A 26,240-nucleotide genomic window follows, 5' to 3' on the forward strand; every position below is an offset into this window, starting at 1 on the left:
CATGTATGAAATGACCAGTTAGTTAAACAATTTATGACATGACTAGTTAGTTAAACAATTTGTGACATGACCAGTTAGTTAAACCATTTGTGACATGACTCGTTAGTTAAACCATTTGTGACATTACTAGTTAGCTAAACCATTTGTGACATGACTAGTTAGTTAAACCATTTATGACATGACCAGTTAGTTAAACCATTTGTCACATGACTAGTTAGTTAAACCATTTGTGACACGACCAGTTAGTTAAACCATTTATGACACGACCAGTTAGTTAAACCATTTATGACATGACTAGTTAGTTAATCCATTTATGACATGACCAGTTAGTTAAACCATTTGTGACATGACTAGTTAGTTAAACCATTTATGACATGACTAGTTAGTTAAACCATTTATGACATGACTAGTTAGTTAACCCATTCATGAAATGACCAGTTAGTTAAACAATTTATGACATGACTAGTTAGTTAAACCATTTGTGACATGACCAGTTAGTTAAACCATTTATGACATGACTAGTTAGTTAAACCATTTATGACATGACCAGTTAATTAAACAATTTGTGACATGACCAGTTAGTTAAACCATTTGTGACATGACTAGTTAGTTAAACCATTTGTGACATGACTAGTTAGTTAAACCATTTGTGACATGACTAGTTAGTTAAACCATTTATGAAATGACCAGTTAGTTAAACCATTTATGACATGACCAGTTAGTTAAACCATTTGTGACATGACTAGTTAGTTAAACCATTAATGACATGACCAGTTAGTTAAACCATTTATGACACAACTAGTTAGTTAAACCATTTATGAAATGACCAGTTAGTTAAACCATTTGTGACATGACTAGTTAGTTAAACCATTTGTGAAATGACCAGTTAGTTAAACCATTTGTGACATGACCAGTTAGTTAAACCATTTGTGACATGACCAGTTAGTTAAACCATTTGTGACATCACCAGTTAGTTAAACCATTTATGACATGACCAGTTAGTTAAATAATTTATGACATGACCAGTTAGTTAAATCATTTATTTTATGTTAGCATGTCAGACATTTTAAGATTGTAAACAAATTTTGTATGTGTGACTGAAACTAGCATTGGAGCTAGCAGCTAGCCATAGTTTAACCCTTTGATTACACAACCATCCCATTCAGTTGAACAAGAAACTCTGGTTCAGTTTTTTTATTATTATTTTAGGTTGGTAAAATATAAAAAGAGGCTGTTTGAATGCATATAGGTTTTAAGAAGTTAGCTTCCTGAGACAGAAACGCCAGTTAGCAAGACAGTTAGCAAGTAGCAGACAGCGAGATGAGGGGCGAAATCATTCATTTTCACATCCCCACCAAACTACTTGGCAATAGATTTGAAAAAGTACAATTTAGAACCTCATTGTGCTTCCTTAAATCAGATTTTGATGGTGAAAGAAAGCGTTTGTGACGTGGGAAGCGGCTGAATGGGCTGCTACGCCCCCTACTGGCACGAGGTCATAACCACACGACAAAATGGTCACTGAACTGATTAATGTAAAAACAAAACTTAATAACATATATGAGATATCCACCTAAAGTGTTCTCAGTGTAGCCTGTCTGATGCATGTGATGGATCATGATGGTTAATTAGCCTTTTAAAGCCTACTGCGTGGCTAAATCCAGGATTTAGCATGAAGAAGAAGATGAGGGCGTTATAGTACGGTTTAAAGAGAAATAAGCCACGGTGAGAGAAATGCATCTGCAAAAATGTACCGAAAAAATACATTCTCTCCAAATACATACAAATACATTTCTGCTGTGCAAACTGCAAGTGTGGCGAGCTACCACCGAAGCTTTGTGACCGCCCAGCTTCAGGCAAAGCTCTAAAACATCGTTTAAAGCTCCCACCGAAGCTTCAGGCAAAGCCCCTAAAACATCGTTTAAAGCTCCCACCGAAGCTTCAGGCAAAGCCCCTAAAACATTGTTTAAAGCACCACGACTCAGGCCTGAATGATACATATTCAAATATAGGTTTCAGAATAAAGCTGCAACAGCTGATCTTTTAATAGATCAGCCAAGACAACGATCCATACATTGGAGGCAATTTTATGCTCTCAGTTTCATGTAAGAATTACATAACAATCCATGTTAATCACCTTTACTTATGAGTCAAAACAAGCGGATTAATCAGTAATAAAGTTATTTTTACATGTTGAAACAGCCTCAGTGTGATCTGGTCACCTAATCAAACTACAGTATTTTACATTTTGGACATTTTCAGAGCAGATGAGTAAAGTTCTTTGGTTATTTTCAGCCTTTTTATTTAGCATGAGGCAGATAAACTGTGATATCCAGCAATTATATAATATATGGTGTAAAAATCTATATTCTCCACACAGTTAAACAGCAATGTTGCCAGTTGCAAAGACTGCATGAATATGAAGAAAGATGGTTTCCTCTGAAACCGACCGTTTTTTACACAGAAAACAAAGAGAATCACGTCAAACTCCCAGAAACTCCGGTGACTTCCCGCTTTGTGGAGAAATTGTAATCAGACCTTTTGATAAATAACATCTCACAAGTTATGAAAATAGTAATCCAGGGAGCCAGCTTCCCATCATTTAAACACAAAAAATAAAAGGTCCGCAGATCCTCCGGTTCTAACGGGACTCTGCCCTCTTTGTTTGATAAATAGTAAAGACGAGGCATGTTGGCTATACCTTACAGAATGCTCTCTCCTTACACTTCCCTGACGAGTATGTCCTGTACATGTTTTTACAGCGCTGGGTAACGTGGGCGCCGGGTAACGGGGGTCCGGCTGACTCTAATCGCCCCAGCAGCCGCCGTCCCAGCCGAGGCGGCCGGTCCCTTCGCAGGTTTTTGGGGGTTTCTTGAGGTCGACCGAGGGGTCGAGTTTGTCTACCATTTGCCAGGGATGGGCGTCCCGCACTCGTACCAGGAGACGTAGCTGATGTGGGAGTTTCCTCCGATCTGTCCGAAGAAGACGGGCTCCTGGCGCAGAGCTCTGAAGAAACCTGGAGCAGAAAGAAGAAACCGTGAGGCACAACCTGCTGTGCATCATCTGAGTCAGTGGGGGCATGTAAATGTGGAACAAAGGAGTTTAACCCTGAGTTTAACCCTGAGGAACTCCACGTGTTAATGTGGAATAAAGGAGGCCCCAGAGTTGAACCCTGAGGAACTCCATGTGTAAATGTGGAATAAAGGAGGCCCCAGAGTTGAACCCTGAGGAACTCCACGTGTTAATGTGGAACAAAGGAGGCCCCAGAGTTGAACCCTGAGGAACTCCACGTGTAAATGTGGAATAAAGGAGGCCCCAGAGTTGAACCCTGAGGAACTCCACGTGTAAATGTGGAATAAAGGAGGCCCCAGAGTTGAACCCTGAGGAACTCCACGTGTTAATGTGGAATAAAGGAGGCCCCAGAGATGAACCCTGAGGAACTCCACGTGTCAATGTGGAATAAACGAGGCTCCAGAGATGAACCCTGAGGAACTCCACGTGTAAATGTGGAATAAAGGATGCCCCGGAGTTGAACCCTGAGGAACTCCACGTGTAAATGTGGAATAAAGGATGCCCCAGAGATGAACCCTGAGGAACTCCACGTGTAAATGTGGAATAATGGAGGCCCCAGATTTGAATCCCGAGGAACTCCACGTGTAAATGTGGAATAAAGGATGCCCCAGAGATGAATCCCGAGGAACTCCACGTGTAAATGTGGAATAAAGGATGCCCCGGAGTTGAATCCTGAGGAACTCCACGTGCCATTCTCGTCCAATCGGATGTGTAATTACCTGTAGAAACAAAGCAGTTTGTGTCTTTTAAACAGGATTCAAACCAGTTTAATGCTGTGGGAGATTGGTTTGGACTGGAAGCTGTTAAAACAGCTGTTCTATGTCCAGATTTTACTATGATTCCAACCTGTTCTACTGGGAATAACCAGGATCCCTCTGCAGTTTTATTCCTGAACTCTAAAGGCGGTGATCAGCTCGGTGTCTCTGGGCCGCTCGGCACCAGCGACCTCGGCTGAGAACGATGATGTCGGGAACGCGGCGTTTACCTGCTCTGGAGGGCAGCTGGTCCGCTCTGAGCTGCCGGCCCGTCCGTCCGTCCAGGAATGAATCCACAAACTGGCAGTGATCCTCGCCGAAGCCGCTCTGATCTCCGATGTTGAAGAATTTACCTGCAGGGCGAAGCGAAAGCAGACGGATCAGCACCAGAACCGGGCTCCCGCAGAACCGTAACTCTGCCGTCTGCACCCACCGTTCAGAGTGTCGCTCAGATAGATCTTGTACCTGAGCGAGTTGCACAGCTGGACCCCGACAAACTTACGGTACCAGGTCCTCTTCACGTACTGTTTGCCGTGGCAGTCGGAGTACGAGTCGGTCTTGAAGGGGAACTGGGTCCAGATGGCGTCCTTTCCTGAACACAGAGGAACTTTCTAAGAGTTCGGTCTGAAGGCGTTAAAGCGTGACGCACAGCAGGGCGCTCGTTTACCTGAGACGTTCTCGCTCACCCGAGGGTCCGCTGCAAGGAAACAACGAGAGCTTTAATCATCCCGCTTTAATCATCCCGCTTCAATCATCCCGCTTCAATCATCCCGCTTCAATCATCCCGCTTCAATCATCCCGCTTTAATCATCCAGCTTTAATCATCCCGCTTCAATCATCCCGCTTCAATCATCCCGCTTTAATCATCCCGCTTTAATCATCCCGCTTTAATCATCCCGCTTCAATCATCCCGCTTCAATCATCCCGCTTTAATCATCCCGCTTTAATCATCCCGCTTTAATCATCCCGCTTCAATCATCCCGCTTCAATCATCCCGCTTTAATCATCCCGCTTTAATCATCCCGCTTCAATCATCCCGCTTTAATCATCCCGCTTTAATCATCCCGCTTCAATCATCCAGCTTCAATCATCCCGCTTCAATCATCCCGCTTTAATCATCCCGCTTTAATCATCCCACTTTAATCATCCAGCTTTAATCATCCAGCTTTAATCATCCCGCTTTAATCATCCCGCTTTAATCATCCCGCTTCAATCATCCCGCTTCAATCATCCAGCTTCAATCATCCCGCTTCAATCATCCCGCTTTAATCATCCCGCTTCAATCATCCCACTTCAATCATCCCGCTTTAATCATCCCGCTTCAATCATCCCGCTTTAATCATCCCGCTTTAATCATCAAGCTTCAATCATCCCGCTTCAATTATCCCGCTTTAATTATCCCGCTTTAATCATCCCGCTTCAATCATCCCGCTTCAATCATCCCGCTTCAATCATCCCGCTTTAATCATCCCGCTTCAATCATCCCGCTTTAATCATCCCGCTTTAATCATCAAGCTTCAATCGTCCCGCTTCAATCATCCAGCTTTAATCATCCCGCTTCAATCATCCCGCTTTAATCATCCAGCTTTAATCATCCCGCTTCAATCATCCCGCTTTAATCATCCCGCTTCAATCATCCCGCTTTAATCATCCCGCTTTAATCATCAAGCTTCAATCATCCCGCTTCAATTATCCCGCTTTAATCATCCCGCTTCAATCATCCCACTTCAATCATCCCGCTTTAATCATCCCGCTTTAATCATCCCGCTTCAATCATCCAGCTTTGAACATCCCGCTTCAATCATCCAGCTTTAATCATCAAGCTTCAATCATCCCGCTTCAATCATCCAGCTGTAATCATCCCGCTTCAATCATCCCACTTCAGTCATCCCGTTTTAATCATCCCGCTTCAATCATCCCGTTTTAATCATCCCGCTTCAATCATCCCGTTTTAATCATCCCGCTTCAATCATCCCGCTTCAATCATCCCGCTTTAATCATCCCGCTTTAATCATCCAGCTTTAATCATCCCGCTTCAATCATCCCACTTCAATCATCCAGCTTTAATCATCCCGCTTCAATCATCCCGCTTCAATCATCCCGCTTCAATCATCCCGCTTTAATCATCAAGCTTCAATCATCACCGTGCACTGATCTGTGGAACCTGGAGCTGAGCCTCAGAGCCAATCATGGCTTTAATCGATAGTTAAATCAGACGATGGTTAAACGATTGTTAAACAATGGTTAAACAATGGTTAAACAATGGTTAAACGATGGTTAAACAATGGTTAAACGATGGTTAAACGATGGTTAAACGATGGTTAAACAATGGTTAAACAATGGTTAAACGATGGTTAATCGATAGTTAAATCAAACGATGGTTAATTGATAGTTAAATCAAATGATGGTTAAATGATAGTTAATCGATGGTTAAATGATAGTTAAACGATGGTTAAACGATGGTTAAACGATGGTTAAACGATGGTTAAATGATAGTTAAACGATGGTTAAACAATGGTTAAACGATGGTTAAACAATGGTTAAATGATAGTTAAACGATGGTTAAACGATGGTTAAACGATGGTTAAACGATGGTTAAACGATGGTTAAACAATGGTTAATCGATGGTTAAATGATAGTTAAACGATGGTTAAACAATGGTTAAATGTTAGTTAAACGATGGTTAAACGATGGTTAAACGATGGTTAAATGATAGTTAAACGATGGTTAAACAATGGTTAAATGTTAGTTAAACGATGGTTAAACGATGGTTAAATGATAGTTAAACGATGGTTAAACAATGGTTAAACGATGGTTAAACAATGGTTAAATGATAGTTAAACGATGGTTAAACGATGGTTAAACGATGGTTAAACGATGGTTAATCGATGGTTAAATGTTAGTTAAACGATGGTTAAACGATGGTTAAACGATGGTTAAACAAAGCTCTGAGGCCCCCAGGTGCTGGAGAGGTGAGGTGCGACTGTACCGGACTCTGTGCTGAAGGACACCGGTTCACTGGGGGGTCCTGCGCCCAACTCGTTCTTTGGCTTCACCTTGAACTCATAGCTGAGGAAGACAGAGAGCGGCATCAACAATTCAATTAAATTAAATTCAAAATACTTTATTAATCCCCCGAGGGGGAAATTACAAGCAGTTCCAGCACGACCGATCCAGACAGACGAAATAAAAACAAAACAAGGGAGACGGGTGACCGTGGCCATGCAGCTCAGTGATGAGCGCTGCCAGACAGAAGAAAAAAATCATATTTCACACTTTACCCTTACCAGGATACAGTTTGAGATTGCAAAAAAAACCTCAGCACAAAAAGAAAAGCAAAACATACACACAACATCAAGCATTGGGACCGGTGAGGAGCACTGTCTCAGAGGCCATTGTCCTCGATAATGCGATGGAAAGTTTATCAGCCTTAACAGTTTCCACAGGAGTCCTCAGGAAGGGGAGGGAGCACATGGGGCAGAGCGTCTTATTTACATAGCATCCAGGAGAAGCTGCAGCTGGCAGCCAAGGCCAGCACAGGGGAGCCAGATTGAGATAACAAAAATTGTTTGGGTCAGGCAGACTCTTCATTTTTCCGCCTGCCTTGAAGTCTTTGCTGGTGCGTCTCAATGGCAAATCCAAACAGCCAAATTGTGGAATGTAAAGCTAAATTCCAGGACATTTCCGCCCGGTCCGAGCGATCAGCTTTCTCCCAGATTTATTCCATTTCTCTTCTGAGTCCAGGAACCTCAGCCAGCCTGCGAACCTGTGTAAGGGTCGCATCCAGCTTCCCATTCTGCTCACGTAACATCTCAGTCTGAGTGTTGATTGCTCTGCCGACCCCCTCAAACGCTGCCCACGTCTTCTTAATTTCTTGACATGCCAGGTATCCTCCAACTCCAAACAGCAGGAAACCAGTAATCATAAATCCAAATGTAAACAGATCTTCAACGTCCTCGACTGACAACATCGATAGGCACACAATCCTCCACTTCCCCCAGGAGTCCATTGAGTATCCAGCGAAGAATGTCCTGCCAGGGCATGAGGGTTCTCCTTCTCCCAGTTTTGTATTAGAGAAAACAACACAACCTTTATCTGAGCTTGTATCTGGTCAGAGGAGACTCTGAGAATCATTTATCTGGATAAACCTCTGATTCAACCAACAAGCACAGAGTCAGTTTCCTCGGCAAAGTGAGGTAAATCCACTGAGAGAGAACACCAAACTGAGCCCCGGCTGGTGCATAGAGGAAGGAACGCTGGGCTCACCTGCCCCTTCTGATCAACTGGTTTGGTTCTGACATCATCACCCCAAACAGCAGTCTCAGGTGTTCTTCCACCTGGGCTGGGCTTACCTGCTCTCGGGTTTGAGGTTCTCCACAGCAGTGTGAGTCTGGTTGGTGGTCAGGATGGACACCTGCTCTCCATCGGGCCCTTTGGTGGTGGAGATGACTTCATACTCTGAGGACAGGATGAGATAGCAGAGCTAAAAAAGCTGCTAATGGAGTGAGAATCCTGCCAAAAACCGTAACCCAATGTTTCACTGGCGCCCAACGATTCAAACTTAGTGTGGTTTGAAAAGAAACATATCTGCAAAATAATGGCATTCAAGTACGAAAGTAAAATCTTTCAAGTACAAAACAATTCTACAACTAAAAACTTTTGGCACAATCTCACAACTGTCACGTGACTTTTGGCAGTAACTTTATAACTAAATGATTACAATTAATAGAATTCCAATTGGCTTGAATTGGACTTTATTATCTAAGTGCCTTGAGATGACATTTGTTGTATTTGGCGCTATATAAATAAAAATGAATTGAATTGAATTGAACTTTCTGCTTTGCAGATCCATAATCGAAGACAAAGTGATCCATATATAAATGCCTATAATTCGCACTCCACAACAACAGGTACATTTAAGGCCAGCAGGACGACTCCCCCCTCCATTCAAGGCCGCCAACAGGAGCTACCATTTCGACCTTTGGGGGATTCATATAGCGTTCCTCCTTCCGAGCAGGTGTCCGTTGGCGGCCAGCAGTAAGATCGGGCCAAAAGTTTTTCAGTTGTAGAATTGTTTTGTACTTAGTTAGGACTTGAAGGATATTATTTTGCAATTGAAGATATATGTTTCTTTGCAAACACATTAAGTTTGTTTGTGAATCGTTGGGCGCCAGTGAAACTTGTTTAGCTTGCTTGCGAGGTTTTGGCAGGATTCTCACTCCATAGGCTTGTTTTTAAGTCACCATCATGCCTCCCTGTTAGGTCCCTCTTCCCTCCCAACATAAGCTAAACATGGTGTGGACACAGAAGAGCAGAGTCAGCACATCACTGCTGTAACTGGACCAATGGCACCAGCAGGAGAAGGGTTCAGTTAACATGTAAAAGTCTCATATCTGTAATTAACAGCAGGTATAATCCGCTTGGATCCACCAATCTGATAACAATGACATGTTCTCAAGCTACTTTCAGCAACTCCAGCCGGCTTTTAAAGCCTGTTTCAGCCTCATCTTCAGAGCTTTCCACCATTCTTACCACTACTGACCCAATGACCCTCGATCCGGTCAAAAATGGCCCCACACGGCTCCTACTGGTCCCTACTGGTCCCTATTGGTCCCTATTGGTCCCTATTGGTCCCCACTGGTCCCTACTGGTCCCTACTGGTCCCTATTGGTCCCTACTGGTCCCTACTGGTCCCTACTGGTCCCTATTGGTCCCTACTGGTCCCTACTGGTCCCTATTGGTCCCTATTGGTCCCTATTGGTCCCTACTGGTCCCTATTGGTCCCTACTGGTCCCTACTGGTCCCTATTGGTCCCTACTGGTCCCTATTGGTCCCTACTGGTCCCTACTGTCCCTATTGGTCCCTACTGGTCCCTATTGGTCCCTACACGGCTCCTACTGGTCCCTATTGGTCCCTACACGGCTCCTACTGGTCCCTACTGGTCCCTATTGGTCCCTACACGGCTCCTACTGGTCCCTATTGGTCCCTACACGGCTCCTACTGGTCCCTATTGGTCCCTACTGGTCCCTATTGGTCCCTACACGGCTCCTACTGGTCCCTATTGGTCCATACACGGCTCCTACTGGTCCCTACTGGTCCGTATTGGTCCCTACACGGCTCCTACTGGTCCCTACTGGTCCCTACTGGTCCCTACTGGTCCGTATTGGTCCCTACACGGCTCCTACTGGTCCCTACTGGTCCGTATTGGTCCCTACACGGCTCCTACTGGTCCGTATTGGTCCCTATTGGTCCCTACATGGCTCCCACTGGTCCCTACTGGTCTCTATTGGTCCCTACACGGCTCCTACTGGTCCCTATTGGTCCCTACTGGTCCCTATTGGTCCCTACACGGCTCCTACTGGTCCCTATTGGTCCATACACGGCTCCTACTGGTCCCTACTGGTCCGTATTGGTCCCTACACGGCTCCTACTGGTCCCTACTGGTCCCTACTGGTCCGTATTGGTCCCTACACGGCTCCTACTGGTCCCTACTGGTCCATATTGGTCCCTACACGGCTCCTACTGGTCCATATTGGTCCCTATTGGTCCCTACACGGCTCTTACTGGTCCCTACTGGTCCCTACTGGTCCCTACACAGCTCTTACTGGTCCCTACTGGTCCCTACTGGTCCCTACTGGTCCCTACTGGTCCGTATTGGTCCCTACACGGCTCCTACTGGTCCCTACTGGTCCGTATTGGTCCCTACACGGCTCTTACTGGTCCCTACTGGTCCCTACTGGTCCCTACACGGCTCTTACTGGTCCCTACTGGTCCCTACTGGTCCCTACTGGTCCCTTCTGGTCCCTACTGGTCCCTACTGGTCCCTACTGGTCCGTATTGGTCCCTACACGGCTCCTGCTGGTCCCTATTGGTCCCTACACGGCTCCTACTGGTCCCTATTGGTCCATACAAGGCTCCTACTGGTCCCTACTGGTCTGTATTGGTCCCTACACGGCTCCTACTGGTCCCTACTGGTCCGTATTGGTCCCTACACGGCTCCTACTGGTCCGTATTGGTCCGTATTGGTCCCTACACGGCTCCTACTGGTCCCTACTGGTCCGTATTGGTCCCTACACGGCTCTTACTGGTCCCTACTGGTCCCTACTGGTCCCTACTGGTCCCTTCTGGTCCCTACTGGTCCCTACTGGTCCCTACTGGTCCGTATTGGTCCCTACACGGCTCCTGCTGGTCCCTATTGGTCCCTACACGGCTCCTACTGGTCCCTATTGGTCCATACAAGGCTCCTACTGGTCCCTACTGGTCTGTATTGGTCCCTACACGGCTCCTACTGGTCCCTACTGGTCCGTATTGGTCCCTACACGGCTCCTACTGGTCCGTATTGGTCCGTATTGGTCCCTACACGGCTCCTACTGGTCCCTACTGGTCCGTATTGGTCCCTACACGGCTCTTACTGGTCCCTACTGGTCCCTACTGGTCCCTACTGGTCCCTTCTGGTCCCTACTGGTCCCTACTGGTCCCTACTGGTCCGTATTGGTCCCTACACGGCTCCTGCTGGTCCCTATTGGTCCCTACACGGCTCCTACTGGTCCCTATTGGTCCATACAAGGCTCCTACTGGTCCCTACTGGTCTGTATTGGTCCCTACATGGCTCCTACTGGTCCCTACTGGTCCGTATTGGTCCCTACACGGCTCCTACTGGTCCGTATTGGTCCCTACTGGTCCCTACACGGCTCCTACTGGTCCCTACTGGTCCGTATTGGTCCCTACACGGCTCCTACTGGTCCGTATTGGTCCGTATTGGTCCCTACACGGCTCCTACTGGTCCCTACTGGTCCGTATTGGTCCCTACACGGCTCCTACTGGTCCGTATTGGTCCCTACTGGTCCCTACTGGTCTGTATTGGTCCCTACACGGCTCCTACTGGTCCCTACTGGTCCGTATTGGTCCCTACACGGCTCCTACTGGTCCGTATTGGTCCCTATTGGTCCCTACACAGCTCTTACTGGTCCCTACTGGTCCCTACTGGTCCCTACTGGTCGCTACACGGCTCTTACTGGTCCCTACTGGTCCGTATTGGTTCCTACACGGCTCCTACTGGTCCCTATTGGTCCCTACATGGCTCCTACTGGTCCCTATTGGTCCATACACGGCTCCTACTGGTCCCTACTGGTCTGTATTGGTCCCTACACGGCTCCTACTGGTCCCTACTGGTCCGTATTGGTCCCTACTGGTCCCTACACGGCTCTTACTGGTCCCTACTGGTCCCTACTGGTCCCTACTGGTCTGTATTGGTCCCTACACGGCTCCTACTGGTCCCTACTGGTCCGTATTGGTCCCTATTGGTCCCTACACGGCTCTTACTGGTCCCTACTGGTCCCTACTAGTCCCTACTGGTCACTACACGGCTCTTACTGGTCCCTACTGGTCCCTTCTGGTCCCTACTGGTCCCTACTGGTCCCTACTGGTCACTACACGGCTCTTACTGGTCCCTACTGGTCCCTACTGGTCCCTTCTGGTCCCTTCTGGTCCCTACTGGTCCCTACTGGTCGTAGCGTTCAGCGTGTACGCTCAGACATGCATCATATCTGTAATTAACAAAAGGTATAATCCGCTTGGATCCACCACCTCATTCTTTGGGTCACTACTGTGACCTTGGGTGAGGGTTGACCGGTAAATTAAGACCTTTGAAGAATTGTGTGCATCAATAGAATGAGGAGAATCTCAGCATGTCCCATGTGACGCCCCCCCCCCCCCCCCCCCCCGCTCAAGCTTTAAGGGATTAAAGAAACATTTCTGCTCGTACCGGTGGTGTCGTTATCGCTTTTCTCCCAGTCCAGGATGATGAAGGACGGGCATCCTTCCACCGTCACCACCGTGAGGTTGGAAGGCGGATTCTTGGGCGGAGACGTCACATTCGTCTCACCAGCTACGTCTTCGGGGAAGTAGTTGAGGGAGGAGGTGATGGAGCACGGCTCATCTGGCTTTTTGCCAGTTTGGTAGACAACGTGAGGAGCTGTGGATGGATGGATGGATGGATGGATGCTCAGCTTAGACACAGAGACGTCATGAACACAGAACAAAACGTGAAATGTCCATCACAGCTCACCAGTGTAGCGTTTCTTGCCCATGGCGTCGATGTCGGAGGTTGGCTCTGACTTAAAAAGATTCGACTCCTCCCAGGATTCCTGCCGAGGTGCTGAAGATGAAACCAGAGTAGCTTCCATTAGCTCACTGCTCTGTGACGGTTTAGCTTCCATTAGCTCGCTGCTCTGTGACAGTTTAGCTTTCATTAGCTCGCTGCTCTGTTAAGCTTTAGTTTCCATTAGCTCGCTGCTCTGTTAAGGTTTAGCTTCCATTTGCACACTGCTCTGGGACGGTTTAGCTTCCATTAGCTCGCTGCTCTGTGAAGAATTAGCTTCCATTAGCTCACTGCTCTGTTAAGGTTTAGCTTCCATTAGCTCACTGCTCTGTTAAGGTTTAGCTTCCATTAGCTCGCTGCTCAGGGAAGGTTTAGCTTTCATTAGCTTGCTGCTCTGTTAAAGTTTAGCTTCCATTAGCTCACTGCTCTGTGACGGTTTAGCTTCCATTAGCTCGCTGCTCTGTGACAGTTTAGCTTTCATTAGCTCGCTGCTCTGTTAAGCTTTAGCTTCCATTAGCTTGCTGCTCTGTTAAGGTTTAGCTTCCATTTGCACACTGCTCTGGGACGGTTTAGCTTTCATTAGCTCGCTGCTCTGTGAAGAATTAGCTTCCATTAGCTCACTGCTCTGGGACGGTTTAGCTTCCATTAGCTCGCTGCTCTGTGAAGAATTAGCTTCCATTAGCTCACTGCTCTGTTAAGGTTTAGCTTCCATTAGCTCGCTGCTCTGTGACGGTTTAGCTTCCATTAGCTCGCTGCTCTGTGATGGTTTAGCTTTCATTAGCTCACTGCTCTGTGACGGTTTAGCTTCCATTAGCTCGCTGCTCTGTGACGGTTTAGCTTTCATTAGCTCACTGCTCTGTGACGGTTTAGCTTCCATTAGCTCGCTGCTCTGTGACGGTTTAGCTTCCATTAGCTCGCTGGTCCGTGACGGTTTAGCTTTCATTAGCTCGCTGCTCTGTGACGGTTTAGCTTCCATTAGCTTGCTGCTCTGTTAAGGTTTAGCTTCCATTTGCACACTGCTCTGGGACGGTTTAGCTTTCATTAGCTCGCTGCTCTGTGAAGAATTAGCTTCCATTAGCTCACTGCTCTGGGACGGTTTAGCTTCCATTAGCTCGCTGCTCTGTGAAGAATTAGCTTCCATTAGCTCACTGCTCTGTTAAGGTTTAGCTTCCATTAGCTAGCTGCTCTGTGATGGTTTAGCTTCCATTAGCTCGCTGCTCTGTGACGGTTTAGCTTTCATTAGCTCACTGCTCTGTGACGGTTTAGCTTCCATTAGCTCGCTGCTCTGTGACGGTTTAGCTTCCATTAGCTCGCTGCTCTGTGACGGTTTAGCTTTCATTAGCTCGCTTCTCTGTGACGGTTTAGCTTTCATTAGCTCGCTGCTCCGTGAAGAATTAGCTTCCATTAGCTCACTGCTCTGTTAAGGTTTAGCTTCCATTAGTTCGCTGCTCTGTGACGGTTTAGCTTTCATTAGCTCGCTGCTCTGTGACGGTTTAGCTTTCATTAGCTCGCTGCTCTGTGAAGAATTAGCTTCCATTAGCTCACTGCTCTGTTAAGGTTTAGCTTTCATTAGCTCGCTGCTCTGTGAAGAATTAGCTTCCATTAGCTCACTGCTCCATGACGGTTTAGCTTCCATTAGCTCACTGCTCTGTGACGGTTTAGCTTTCATTAGCTCGTTGCTCCGTGACGGTTTAGCTTCCATTAGCTCGTTGCTCCGTGACGGTTTAGCTTCCATTAGCTCGCTGCTCTGTGACGGTTTAGCTTTCAGTAGCTCGCTTCTCTGTGACGGTTTAGCTTTCATTAGCTCGCTGCTCCGTGAAGAATTAGCTTCCATTAGCTCACTGCTCTGTTAAGGTTTAGCTTTCATTAGCTCGCTGCTCTGTGAAGAATTAGCTTCCATTAGCTCGCTGCTCCGTGACGGTTTAGCTTCCATTAGCTCACTGCTCTGTTAAAGTTTAGCTTCCATTAGTTTGCTGCTCTGTGACGGTTTAGATTTCATTAGCTCACTGCTCTGTGATGGTTTAGCTTCCATTAGCTCGCTGCTCTGTGAAGCTTTAGCTTCCATTAGCTCGCTGCTCTGTTAAGGTTTAGCTTCCATTAGCTCGCTGCTCGCTGCACCTCCCACCTGCTCTTGGCTCTTACCGGCGGTAACCGGGGCCACAGTTCTGGTCTGCCTCCGCTCCTGTTTGGTGGGCTTGGTGGTCGCTGCTGGAACTTTGGGCCTCAGTAAGCCCATCTTGTCAGCTTGCTTAAAGATGTTCAGCTTGTCTGATGGAGAACAAACAGAAAGCGTTCCAACTCCGGGACGTTCAACAGAGAGCAGATGCAGTCCCAGACCTTAAAACTCTAACCTGTGTCTGCGGGTTGCCCCACCATGTTCGTCTTCTTGATGGACGGACGAGCAGGTGATCCTGAAACAAACGATGCACATCAAACATTAGCAGCCCATTTCAAACAGTGTGTAACCTTCAGTTACTTTGACCCAGATAAATACATTGTGGTCCACTTTCTGTCCAAATAAGGCAATAAGTCCGGCTTTAACAGCCACTTTGGATCTGATTTCCGACCAGGTGCTTTCTAATCTCCTGGAAAATCTACTTCTTCACCTAAGGTGGAACCCTATACTCGTTTCAAAATGCCAAATGAACCTGAAAACATGAACAATCCCCTGTAATTCCACAAGGTCTTCTGTGTTTTTCATACTGAGGCCCAGAACCTGCAGCCAATTATAACCACCCCCCCCCCCCATCCATTTAAGCATTGAGGCCAAAATTCCTCACAATCAGGGAATTGAACCGGTTCCACCCTAAATGGAATACATGCAAAACCAGAAACATGAAAGATGATAGAGTTTGCAACATTTTAGCTGCATTCCTTTCCATCAGCTCTGTGGAAATATGATGGTCCGCCTGCTGCACCGTGAATATCTGGAGCTCGTTTGACTTATTTGCGCTTCTAGGAACTCTTATTGGGCATGAATTAGGGGCTCCGTCAACACAACCTGGAACCAGTTGGAGTGGAGTGGAAGATGTTGTGGAAACTGCGCAGTAATTACAGCCCCCGATCAGAAGTGCCTCCTGATTACAGCTCAAGACAAAGTGGAGTAAATATTGGTATGATTTTCTCTTTTCACACACAAACAGTTCTGAAATGAAAAGCAAACAGCGGTTTGCACATTCCACTGGAAACTGCTCGATGCACGCCATGCTGCCCGGGTTTGGACGTCTCTAAACACGCCATCTCTGCAGCTCTGAAGCTCATCGTGCAGAAGCACAGGCTGAAAGCGTGGGAACCCCTGGAGATAACACCAGAGTCCAGATGTACGGCTCATCGCTAAAGAGAAGCAGCTTCTTCCCTTCGTTTCTGTTGGCGAGACGAAGCGCAAAGCTCTGCACACCGCGGCTCTGAGGCCAGCTAACGACCAGAGGAGCTCATACTTTCCAACAGGAGAATATTTTCCACCGCTGAAGCCTTTGGCCCAAGCTTTCAAGCTGGCGGCCAGCATTTTCCTTCTGGTCCCTTCAGAGATGTGTCTCGGGACGTTAACACCACCAAACCATGCAGTGCTGGCGGCGCGGAGCAACCGAAGCACGCAGCAGAGCGTCGGGCGCAGGCAGGCGGGATTCATGCCGTTACCAACCGTAGCGTCGGTCCTCCGCGGTGGGACGAGAACGGCCAAACACGGCGGGAAATTCAGACTTCTTGTCCTCCAGCAGCGAGTTGTTGACTGCAGCAGGAGAGGCGGGGCAATTAAAACGGGATTCATCTGTTCAAACCGAAGCCCAAACAGTTGCTGCTGTAGCAACCCACCGCTTTACGTTTTAAGAACAAACACTGCAAAAAGCCAGCTTTCAAAAACAAGAAAAAAAGTATTAAAATTAGGTGTATTTTGCTTAAAAATAGCAAAATTATCTGCCGATGGAACAAGAAAATGTGGCTTGTCAAGATTTTTCAAAACAAGTAAAAATATCTAATCTCAATTCACCCACAAATACCTTAGAATTAGTGTTTTTTAACGAATAACAAGTACATTTTTCTTGATCCTAATTACATACACGTGGCCTATTTTCTCAATATATTGAAAAATATTCTTGAATTAAGTAAATGCTAGAGCCATTATCTTGACAGAGTGGTATGCACTAGGCCTTTTATTTCTTGAAACCAGCTTGGAAACTGTTGATATTCCAGCTTCAAACATGTACTTACTCAAAACAGGTCCTAACATCTCAGTAACAAGCTGTAATATCGTATTTAGATAATTAAGGACAGAAACACTTCAAACAAGTGAAACAGTCCAACATTAAAACTGCTTACTAAGAAGAACTGTCTTATCGGACAAAAAATAAGCATATATCCCTTTGATCTAAGATATTTCCTTTTTTACTTAGATTTCACTTTTTGCAGTGAAAGTCCCAAAGGCTGCCTGATCAACACATTTCTACAAACACATTTCCATAAATGTTACAACACAAGAAAGACAAAAACAAGAAGATGGAGGACGTGAAATACAGAGCGTCCCTGCTGCACAGGGTGAGCATGCACACAATGGTTTCATGCACATGGAGGTCCCAGCTGGTGATCTGGAAACTGAAATCAGATTGTTAAGGCGGAACGAACCCTAACTCGTCCAAATATGTCCGAACAGTTTGGATCCAAACAGGGAAAAATGTGCTCCTCAGGAAATGTTGGAGCTCCATTAACAACATTTGCCTCTGATCTGAGGGTTTCTACAGAACATCCAGGTTACTGCACCATAAATTCTACTTTGACCACTTTGACCTGAGGTAAATCGGTGGATGATTGGCGGTCATCGATGGCTGTGCGTGATTCAGGGAGTCCCAGACGTCCAATCAGATATCCACCATGTTGGACAAAGCTGAAGATCTTATCTGAAATGGCTTTAGATTGATGGCTTGACTCTAAGTCAGTTTATGGGGTAACTGGACTAACTCTGACTTCAGGCCAGAACCAGAACCAGAACCAGAACCAGAACCAGAACCAGGAAACATGGTTGGTAACATCATTCCATGCTTGCACAGTAGGGGGGAAATGCTCTATAATCCAGCAGATATGGTGCAGTAAAAAGGCTGGTCACTAACCCACCGAGGCTGGTCACTAACCCACCGAGACTGGTCACTAACCCACCGAGGCTGGTCACTAACCCACCGAGGCTGGTCACTAACCCACCGAGACTGGTCATTAACCCACAAAGCTGGTCACTAACCCACCGAGGCTGGTACCTAACCCACCGAGGCTGGTCATTAACCCACAAAGCTGGTCACTAACCCACCGAGGCTGGTCATTAACCCACAAAGCTGGTCACTAACCCACCGAGGCTGGTCACTAACCCACCTAGGCTGGTCACTAACCCATTGAGACTGGTCATTTACCCACCGAGGCTGGTCATTAACCCACAAAGCTGGTCACTAACCCACCGAGACTGGTCATTTACCCACCGAGGCTGGTCATTAACCCACAAAGCTGGTCACTAACCCATCGAGACTGGTCATTTACCCACCGAGGCTGGTCATTTACCCACAAAGCTGGTCACTAACCCAGCTCATTGGTCACTAACCCACCGAGGCTGGTCACTAACCCACCGAGGCTGGTCACTAACCCACCTAGGCTGGTCACTAACCCACCGAGGCTGGTCACTAACCCACGAGGCTGGTCACTAACCAACCTAGGCTGGTCACTAACCCACAGAGGCTGGTCATTAACCCACCGAGGCTGATCAATAACCCACTGAGGCTGGTCATTAACCCACCGAGGCTGATCAATAACCCACCGAGCCTGGTCACTAACCCACCGAGGCTGGTCACTAACCCACCGAGGCTGGTCACGAACCCAGCTCATTGGTCATTAACCCACCGGGGCTGGTCACGAACCCAGCTCATTGGTCACTAACCCACCGAGGCTGGTCACTAACCCACCAAGGCTGGTCACGAACCCACCAAGGCTGGTCACTAACCCACCTAGGCTGGTCACTAACCCACCGAGGCTGATCAATAACCCACCAAGGCTGGTCACTAATCCACCTAGGCTGGTCATTAACCCACCAAGGCTGGTCACGAACCCAGCTCATTGGTCACTAACCCACCGAGGCTGGTCACTAACCCAGCTCATTGGTCATTAACCCACCGAGGCTGGTCACGAACCCAGCTCATTGGTCACTAACCCACCGAGGCTGGTCACTAACCCACCTAGGCTGGTCACTAACCCACCGAGGCTGATCAATAACCCACCAAGGCTGGTCACTAACCCACCTAGGCTGGTCATTAACCCACCTAGGCTGGTCATTAACCCACCAAGGCTGGTCACGAACCCAGCTCATTGTTCACTAACCCACCGAGGCTGGTCACGAACCCAGCTCATTGGTCACTAACCCACCGAGGCTGGTCATTAACCCACCGAGGCTGGTCACTAACCCACCGAGGCTGGTCACTAACCCACCTAGGCTGGTCACTAACCCACCGAGGCTGATCAATAACCCACCAAGGCTGGTCACTAACCCACCTAGGCTGGTCATTAACCCACCAAGGCTGGTCACGAACCCAGCTCATTGGTCACTAACCCACCGTGGCTGGTCACTAACCCACCGAGGCTGGTCATTAACCCACCGAGGCTGGTCACGAACCCAGCTCATTGGTCACTAACCCACCGAGGCTGGTCACTAACCCACCGAGGCTGGTCATTAACCCACCGAGGCTGGTCACTAACCCACCGAGGCTGGTCATTAACCCACCGAGGCTGGTCACTAACCCACCAAGGCTGGTCACTAACCCACCTAGGCTGGTCATTAACCCACCAAGGCTGGTCACGAACCCAGCTCATTGGTCACTAACCCACCGAGGCTGGTCACTAACCCACCGAGGCTGGTCACTAACCCACCGAGGCTGGTCATTAACCCACCGAGGCTGGTCACTAACCCACCGAGGCTGATCATTAACCCACCGAGGCTGGTGCCTAACAGGATGGATGGGGAGGTTATTGTTGGTGGCTAAGAATAAACAGAATAAAACTAAATGTGGTGTTATTACATGTTATTACATGGTGAACACAGACAGATAGATCAGGCAAACACAAACCCAAACCCAAACCAGACAGTGAAACACCAACCGCCATCAGCACAGAGAGCAGAAGGTGACAGAACTCGCTGCCGTCACCGGACTTTTAGTCAAATAATCAAGCTCTAATTGATTATTTGAACCATCTGACAGAAACTTTGCAGAAGCTTGACTTGAGGGCACAAACGTGTTGGACAAAAAGGCGACATGGATGGACAGACCGATGGGTGGATGGATGGATGGTAGCAGGATGAGTGGATGGACATAAAAGTATTAATCAACACAATGGAGGTGGACAGAAACACCAACACGAGCTGCAGTGGAGATGAAAATGCTGCGAAAGCGACTGGTGGGTTAATGATGAGACACAGAAGGACGATCGAGGTCTTTTACCCAGTCGAGGTCTGGACCACAAGGCCGGTTTGGGCGGGGAAATGCCCCGGTGTGGCTGTCCATTTACTGTTGGGAGAAAACTGAGTGTTATGAAAGGAAAGAAACTGTTTCTGAAAACTGGACCCAGCACAAGAACAACCAACCAAGCCCCTTTCCTCCTCCGGAAGGTGGGTTTGGTTTCTGGATCCTGACCGGAGCAGAAACTTCACATCTCGTCTTGTTCGCTTCGGTGTTCCCTCTGGAGTTTTATTCATATCAAACCAACCGCACTAACGTTGAGAAGAACAAGGCCAAAATGCACCAGATCTAACCAGATCTAACCTGGGAGCAGACTGAGGCCCATCCCACCAGATCTAACCTAGGAGCAGACTGAGGCCCATCCCACCAGATCTAACCTAGGAGCAGACTGAGGCCCATCCCACCAGATCTAACCTAGGAGCAGACTGAGGCCCACTGCACCAGATCTAACCTAGGAGCAGACTGAGGCCCATCCCACCAGATCTAACCTAGGAGCAGACTGAGGCCCATCCCACCAGATCTAACCTAGGAGCAGACTGAGGCCCACTGCACCAGATCTAACCTAGGAGCAGACTGAGGCCCATCCCACCAGATCTAACCTAGGAGCAGACTGAGGCCCATCCCACCAGATCTAACCTAGGAGCAGACTGAGGCCCATCCCAGCAGATCTAACCTAGGAGCAGACTGAGGCCCATCCCACCAGATCTAACCTAGGAGCAGACTGAGGCCCACTGCACCAGATCTAACCTAGGAGCAGACTGAGGCCCATCCCACCAGATCTAACCTGGGAGCAGACTGAGGCCCACTGCACCAGATCTAACCTAGGAGCAGACTGAGGCCCATCCCACCAGATCTAACCTAGGAGCAGACTGAGGCCCATCCCACCAGATCTAACCTAGGAGCAGACTGAGGCCCATCCCACCAGATCTAACCTAGGAGCAGACTGAGGCCCACTGCACCAGATCTAACCTAGGAGCAGACTGAGGCCCATCCCACCAGATCTAACCTAGGAGCAGACTGAGGCCCATCCCACCAGATCTAACCTAGGAGCAGACTGAGGCCCACTGCACCAGATCTAACCTAGGAGCAGACTGAGGCCCATCCCACCAGATCTAACCTAGGAGCAGACTGAGGCCCATCCCACCAGATCTAACCTAGGAGCAGACTGAGGCCCATCCCACCAGATCTAACCTAGGAGCAGACTGAGGCCCATCCCACCAGATCTAACCTAGGAGCAGACTGAGGCCCATCCCACCAGATCTAACCTAGGAGCAGACTGAGGCCCACTGCACCAGATCTAACCTAGGAGCAGACTGAGGCCCATCCCACCAGATCTAACCTAGGAGCAGACTGAGGCCCATCCCACCAGATCTAACCTAGGAGCAGACTGAGGCCCATCCCACCAGATCTAACCTAGGAGCAGACTGAGGCCCATCCCACCAGATCTAACCTGGGAGCAGACTGAGGCCCATCCCACCAGATCTAACCTAGGAGCAGACTGAGGCCCATCCCACCAGATCTAACCTAGGAGCAGACTGAGGCCCATCCCACCAGATCTAACCTAGGAGCAGACTGAGGCCCATCCCACCAGATCTAACCTGGGAGCAGACTGAGGCCCATCCCACCAGATCTAACCTAGGAGCAGACTGAGGCCCATCCCACCAGATCTAACCTAGGAGCAGACTGAGGCCCATCCCACCAGATCTAACCTAGGAGCAGACTGAGGCCCATCCCACCAGATCTAACCTAGGAGCAGACTGAGGCCCACTGCACCAGATCTAACCTAGGAGCAGACTGAGGCCCATCCCACCAGATCTAACCTAGGAGCAGACTGAGGCCCATCCCACCAGATCTAACCTAGGAGCAGACTGAGGCCCATCCCACCAGATTTAACCTAGGAGCAGACTGAGGCCCACTGCACCAGATTTAACCTAGGAGCAGACTGAGGCCCACTGCACCAGATCTAACCTAGGAGCAGACTGAGGCCCATCCCACCAGATCTAACCTGGGAGCAGACTGAGGCCCATCCCACCAGATCTAACCTAGGAGCAGACTGAGGCCCATCCCACCAGATCTAACCTAGGAGCAGACTGAGGCCCATCCCACCAGATCTAACCTAGGAGCAGACTGAGGCCCATCCCACCAGATCTAACCTAGGAGCAGACTGAGGCCCACTGCACCAGATCTAACCTGGGAGCAGACTGAGGCCCATCCCACCAGATCTAACCTAGGAGCAGACTGAGGCCCATCCCACCAGATCTAACCTAGGAGCAGACTGAGGCCCATCCCACCAGATCTAACCTAGGAGCAGACTGAGGCCCATCCCAGCAGATCTAACCTAGGAGCAGACTGAGGCCCATCCCACCAGATCTAACCTAGGAGCAGACTGAGGCCCATCCCACCAGATCTAACCTAGGAGCAGACTGAGGCCCACTGCACCAGATCTAACCTAGGAGCAGACTGAGGCCCATCCCACCAGATCTAACCTAGGAGCAGACTGAGGCCCATCCCAGCAGATCTAACCTAGGAGCAGACTGAGGCCCATCCCACCAGATCTAACCTGGGAGCAGACTGAGGCCCATCCCACCAGATCTAACCTGGGAGCAGACTGAGGCCCACTGCACCAGATCTAACCTGGGAGCAGACTGAGGCCCATCCCACCAGATCTAACCTAGGAGCAGACTGAGGCCCATCCCACCAGATCTAACCTAGGAGCAGACTGAGGCCCATCCCACCAGATTTAACCTAGGAGCAGACTGAGGCCCATCCCACCAGATCTAACCTGGGAGCAGACTGAGGCCCACTGCACCAGATCTAACCTAGGAGCAGACTGAGGCCCACTGCACCAGATCTAACCTAGGAGCAGACTGAGGCCCATCCCACCAGATCTAACCTGGGAGCAGACTGAGGCCCATCCCACCAGATCTAACCTAGGAGCAGACTGAGGCCCACTGCACCAGATCTAACCTAGGAGCAGACTGAGGCCCATCCCACCAGATCTAACCTGGGAGCAGACTGAGGCCCACTGCACCAGATCTAACCTAGGAGCAGACTGAGGCCCATCCTACCAGATCTAACCTAGGAGCAGACTGAGGCCCATCCTACCAGATCTAACCTAGGAGCAGACTCCTTGCTGCAGCACTTTCATTGCTACACAGGAACTGCATGAAGAGAGCCCCAGATTTGATGAAAGTCTTTAAAAAGCGAACTCATCACAAACTTTTTGTGTCCTAGTTCACAAGCCCAGTTTAAAACCCTAAACTGTGTTTTCTGTTTGAAATGTTCCAACATGACAAACTGCAGCTAAGAAAACATGAATTCTTTTCAGAAACACATCTGAGACCCTCCACTGGCCTCTTAAATATCATTTCAAAAGCTCTGTGAGCTCATATTTTGCTTGCTCTGGCAGCAGGTACCTGGACTCATTTTATTCCATCATTCTTTAGATTTACCAGATAAACACATTCATAGTCCAACTCACTGCGTACCGATGAGCCTTTTCATATAAGCTCATAACCCTCCTTTACTGTCACTTTCCGACACACTGGTGCTGCATGCTGACAGTTGTTTGGTTGCTTGAGCACTTGGTTGGGCAAGTGCTCAAGATCAGGCAAAATAAAGGTTAGATAATAAAAGTATCGCCTTCTTTACTTTGGGCAAAAATACAGTAACAGCTGCCAACATCTGGCTTTTGAGTGCAGTGGGATTAATTGGCAGCCAGTACAGCATCAAACTGAAGTCACGGGTGTTTATCGGCTCTGGCTCCGATCCGCATTGGTAAAAAACACCCAGCTGTGGGCACAGCTCATCCTCTTTCCAAAGAGAAACACAAGTTTACCAAATAAGCAGCAACTCACAGTTAAAAGCAGATCAGACTGAGTGAATCTATGTTTGGTTGGAGCCCATTGGGGGGAACTCCCAGGTCCTCTGGTTCTCAGTGAGATCCATCTTTTGTATCTCATATGGCAACTGTCAATGACCCTAAATATCGCAGCGGTTACAGACTAAATGACAAACCACCATCGATCTTTGTAGTTTCCCTCACAATGAAGCATGATAAATAACCCTAACCCAGTAGGGATGGGAATCGAAAACCAGTTCTTGTTGAGAACCGGTTCCCAGTGTTTCAATTCCTTGGAATCGTTTGGCCATTTTGCAAGCAATTCCCTTATCGATTTCAGTGGGCGCGAATGACGTCAATGAGTCCAGCGCAGCCAGCAGCCAACAGTAAACATGGCGCCCAAGTGGTACAAACGCTCGAAAGTTTGGTTACACATCCCTAAAAAAGACGACAACAGGGCAACTTGCAAAGTGAATATTTCACCAAAGGGAGGAAATACTACCAACATGCAATAACTATGCATGAATGTCGCGTTTTCGATCCGCTCCGGACTAACGTTGGTGAATCTGAACCCAGCAACGTTAGCAACGTTAGCAACGTTAGCATGTCCTCGGCTAACACTGCAGGTCACTAACTAACTAACAAACACTGCCTATCATGTTAGCACCATTTGCCTGATTGTAAAAGCTGCTGTTAGTAACGGTTAAGGTTAAATGAATGCCTTCTCAGGCATAACATTTAGATGAAATCATGAGAGACAGAGCCTGACTGGCTCAGAGCCAGAGGCTGGTGGTACTACCCCCAGTTCACCTCTACCTCCAGCTTCTCCTTTCACCAGAGCAGGAAGAGTTAAATTACCCAGGCCAGGATAGACCAATGTGGACCTCACCGTTGTTGGGTTTGTGAGGTCATGACTCGTATTACTTCTACACTAAACAAAGTTGATGCTAATCGACCGGTTTGTTGTCCTTTTTCTCCAAATGAGAATCGATAAGGGAACCAACAAAGAACCGAATCGTTAAGCAGAATCGAAAATGGAATTGGAATCGTAAAAATCTTATCGATTCCCATCCCTACGCCCCAGCGAACCAATCAGTGATTTCGGAAGCTTTGGTGGACTTGTTTGGTTGTTCAGCGGAGGGTTCATTTAGCAGCCAACAGCAGGAAGAGGAACAACAAAGAGTCCGGCCAAAGAGAGACCGGCAAACCTTAGCTGATGGCACCACTCCAACTTTCACTGTTGGGTGGTTCCGATCATATTCTGAGAGTGCAACCCCCTCCAACATGCAGGGGGTTGGAGTTAGACAAAGCTAAAAGGTGGGAGGAGGATTACCCCCGAGTATCCTAGAGTTACTGGATCTAGAGGAAGGGTGAGGCTGTCTGGGGCCACTAGAGAAGGGAAAGAGAGGCTTTCTGGACGCAGGCCTCACGGATCCGGCCACCACGGACGCTCCTGGGCCGTAGGGCTGCGAGGGCAGCGACGGGCTCAGATTTCTGTTGCTGCCTTGACCTAAAAGATCAAAAACCTGTGTTACAGTTTGCTCTTTATCTACACTGGGCAGACAAGCGAGCCGGCAGCAGCCCCGAGCGGCGAAGTTAGTGATGGACCATGACATCGGAGGTTTAATTCATGGAGTCAACGGACAGATGACGGGAGATCGGGATGAGTCCCTAAGCGCTCACAATCTTTGGAAACCACAGTCACTGAAACTGCCATGACTGGAAGATTGTGGCGCTACATGCAAGACGCTGGATGGGATGAGTTTAGAGGCGGCAGCTCCCGGAGCGAGCAGCCAGACCTGTGGACGAAGAGGTGGAACAGGAAGCTGCCTGGAAGCTGAACAGAAAGCAGACAGACAAGAGCAAGGCCGCCACAGGAAGCTCATCATTACCCCAGGCGTTAGTTTTGGCCCTCTCATTGGCCAAAGCTGATCTCAGCAGCGATGAGCCGTCCTGCGCTTTGACGACAGCTGTGTGGGGAAAAAGAAGGTTTG

At 48.3% G+C, this 26,240-nt stretch overlaps 1 protein-coding gene across 6 annotated transcripts in view; it reads right to left on the reverse strand.

Annotated features, from left to right (window-relative positions):
- Positions 1 to 606: 606 nt before the first annotated feature.
- Positions 607 to 26,240, reverse strand: part of abi3bpb (ABI family, member 3 (NESH) binding protein b) — a 58,479-nt gene continuing 32,845 nt past the window's right edge. For 3 of the 6 annotated variants that reach the window (XM_075477266.1, XM_075477265.1, XM_075477264.1), the window contains 13 exons: positions 26,139 to 26,216; positions 25,580 to 25,756; positions 20,388 to 20,453; positions 15,279 to 15,338; positions 15,070 to 15,195; positions 12,895 to 12,984; positions 12,592 to 12,801; positions 8,180 to 8,285; positions 6,817 to 6,896; positions 4,495 to 4,524; positions 4,261 to 4,419; positions 4,058 to 4,180; positions 607 to 3,016 (listed from right to left, as the gene is read on the reverse strand). In XM_075477266.1, coding sequence (XP_075333381.1) covers positions 2,901 to 3,016; positions 4,058 to 4,180; positions 4,261 to 4,419; positions 4,495 to 4,524; positions 6,817 to 6,896; positions 8,180 to 8,285; positions 12,592 to 12,801; positions 12,895 to 12,984; positions 15,070 to 15,195; positions 15,279 to 15,338; positions 20,388 to 20,453; positions 25,580 to 25,756; positions 26,139 to 26,216 — 1,421 coding nt within the window. In that variant the 3' untranslated portion in view covers positions 607 to 2,900. The remainder of the gene's footprint in view (positions 3,017 to 4,057; positions 4,181 to 4,260; positions 4,420 to 4,494; positions 4,525 to 6,816; positions 6,897 to 8,179; positions 8,286 to 12,591; positions 12,802 to 12,894; positions 12,985 to 15,069; positions 15,196 to 15,278; positions 15,339 to 20,387; positions 20,454 to 25,579; positions 25,757 to 26,138; positions 26,217 to 26,240) is intronic. The other 3 variants (XM_075477269.1, XM_075477267.1, XM_075477268.1) reach the window with 2 other exon arrangements.

Source organism: Odontesthes bonariensis, chromosome 11, assembly GCF_027942865.1.
Source record: "Odontesthes bonariensis isolate fOdoBon6 chromosome 11, fOdoBon6.hap1, whole genome shotgun sequence".
Classification (NCBI taxonomy): domain Eukaryota; kingdom Metazoa; phylum Chordata; class Actinopteri; order Atheriniformes; family Atherinopsidae; genus Odontesthes; species Odontesthes bonariensis.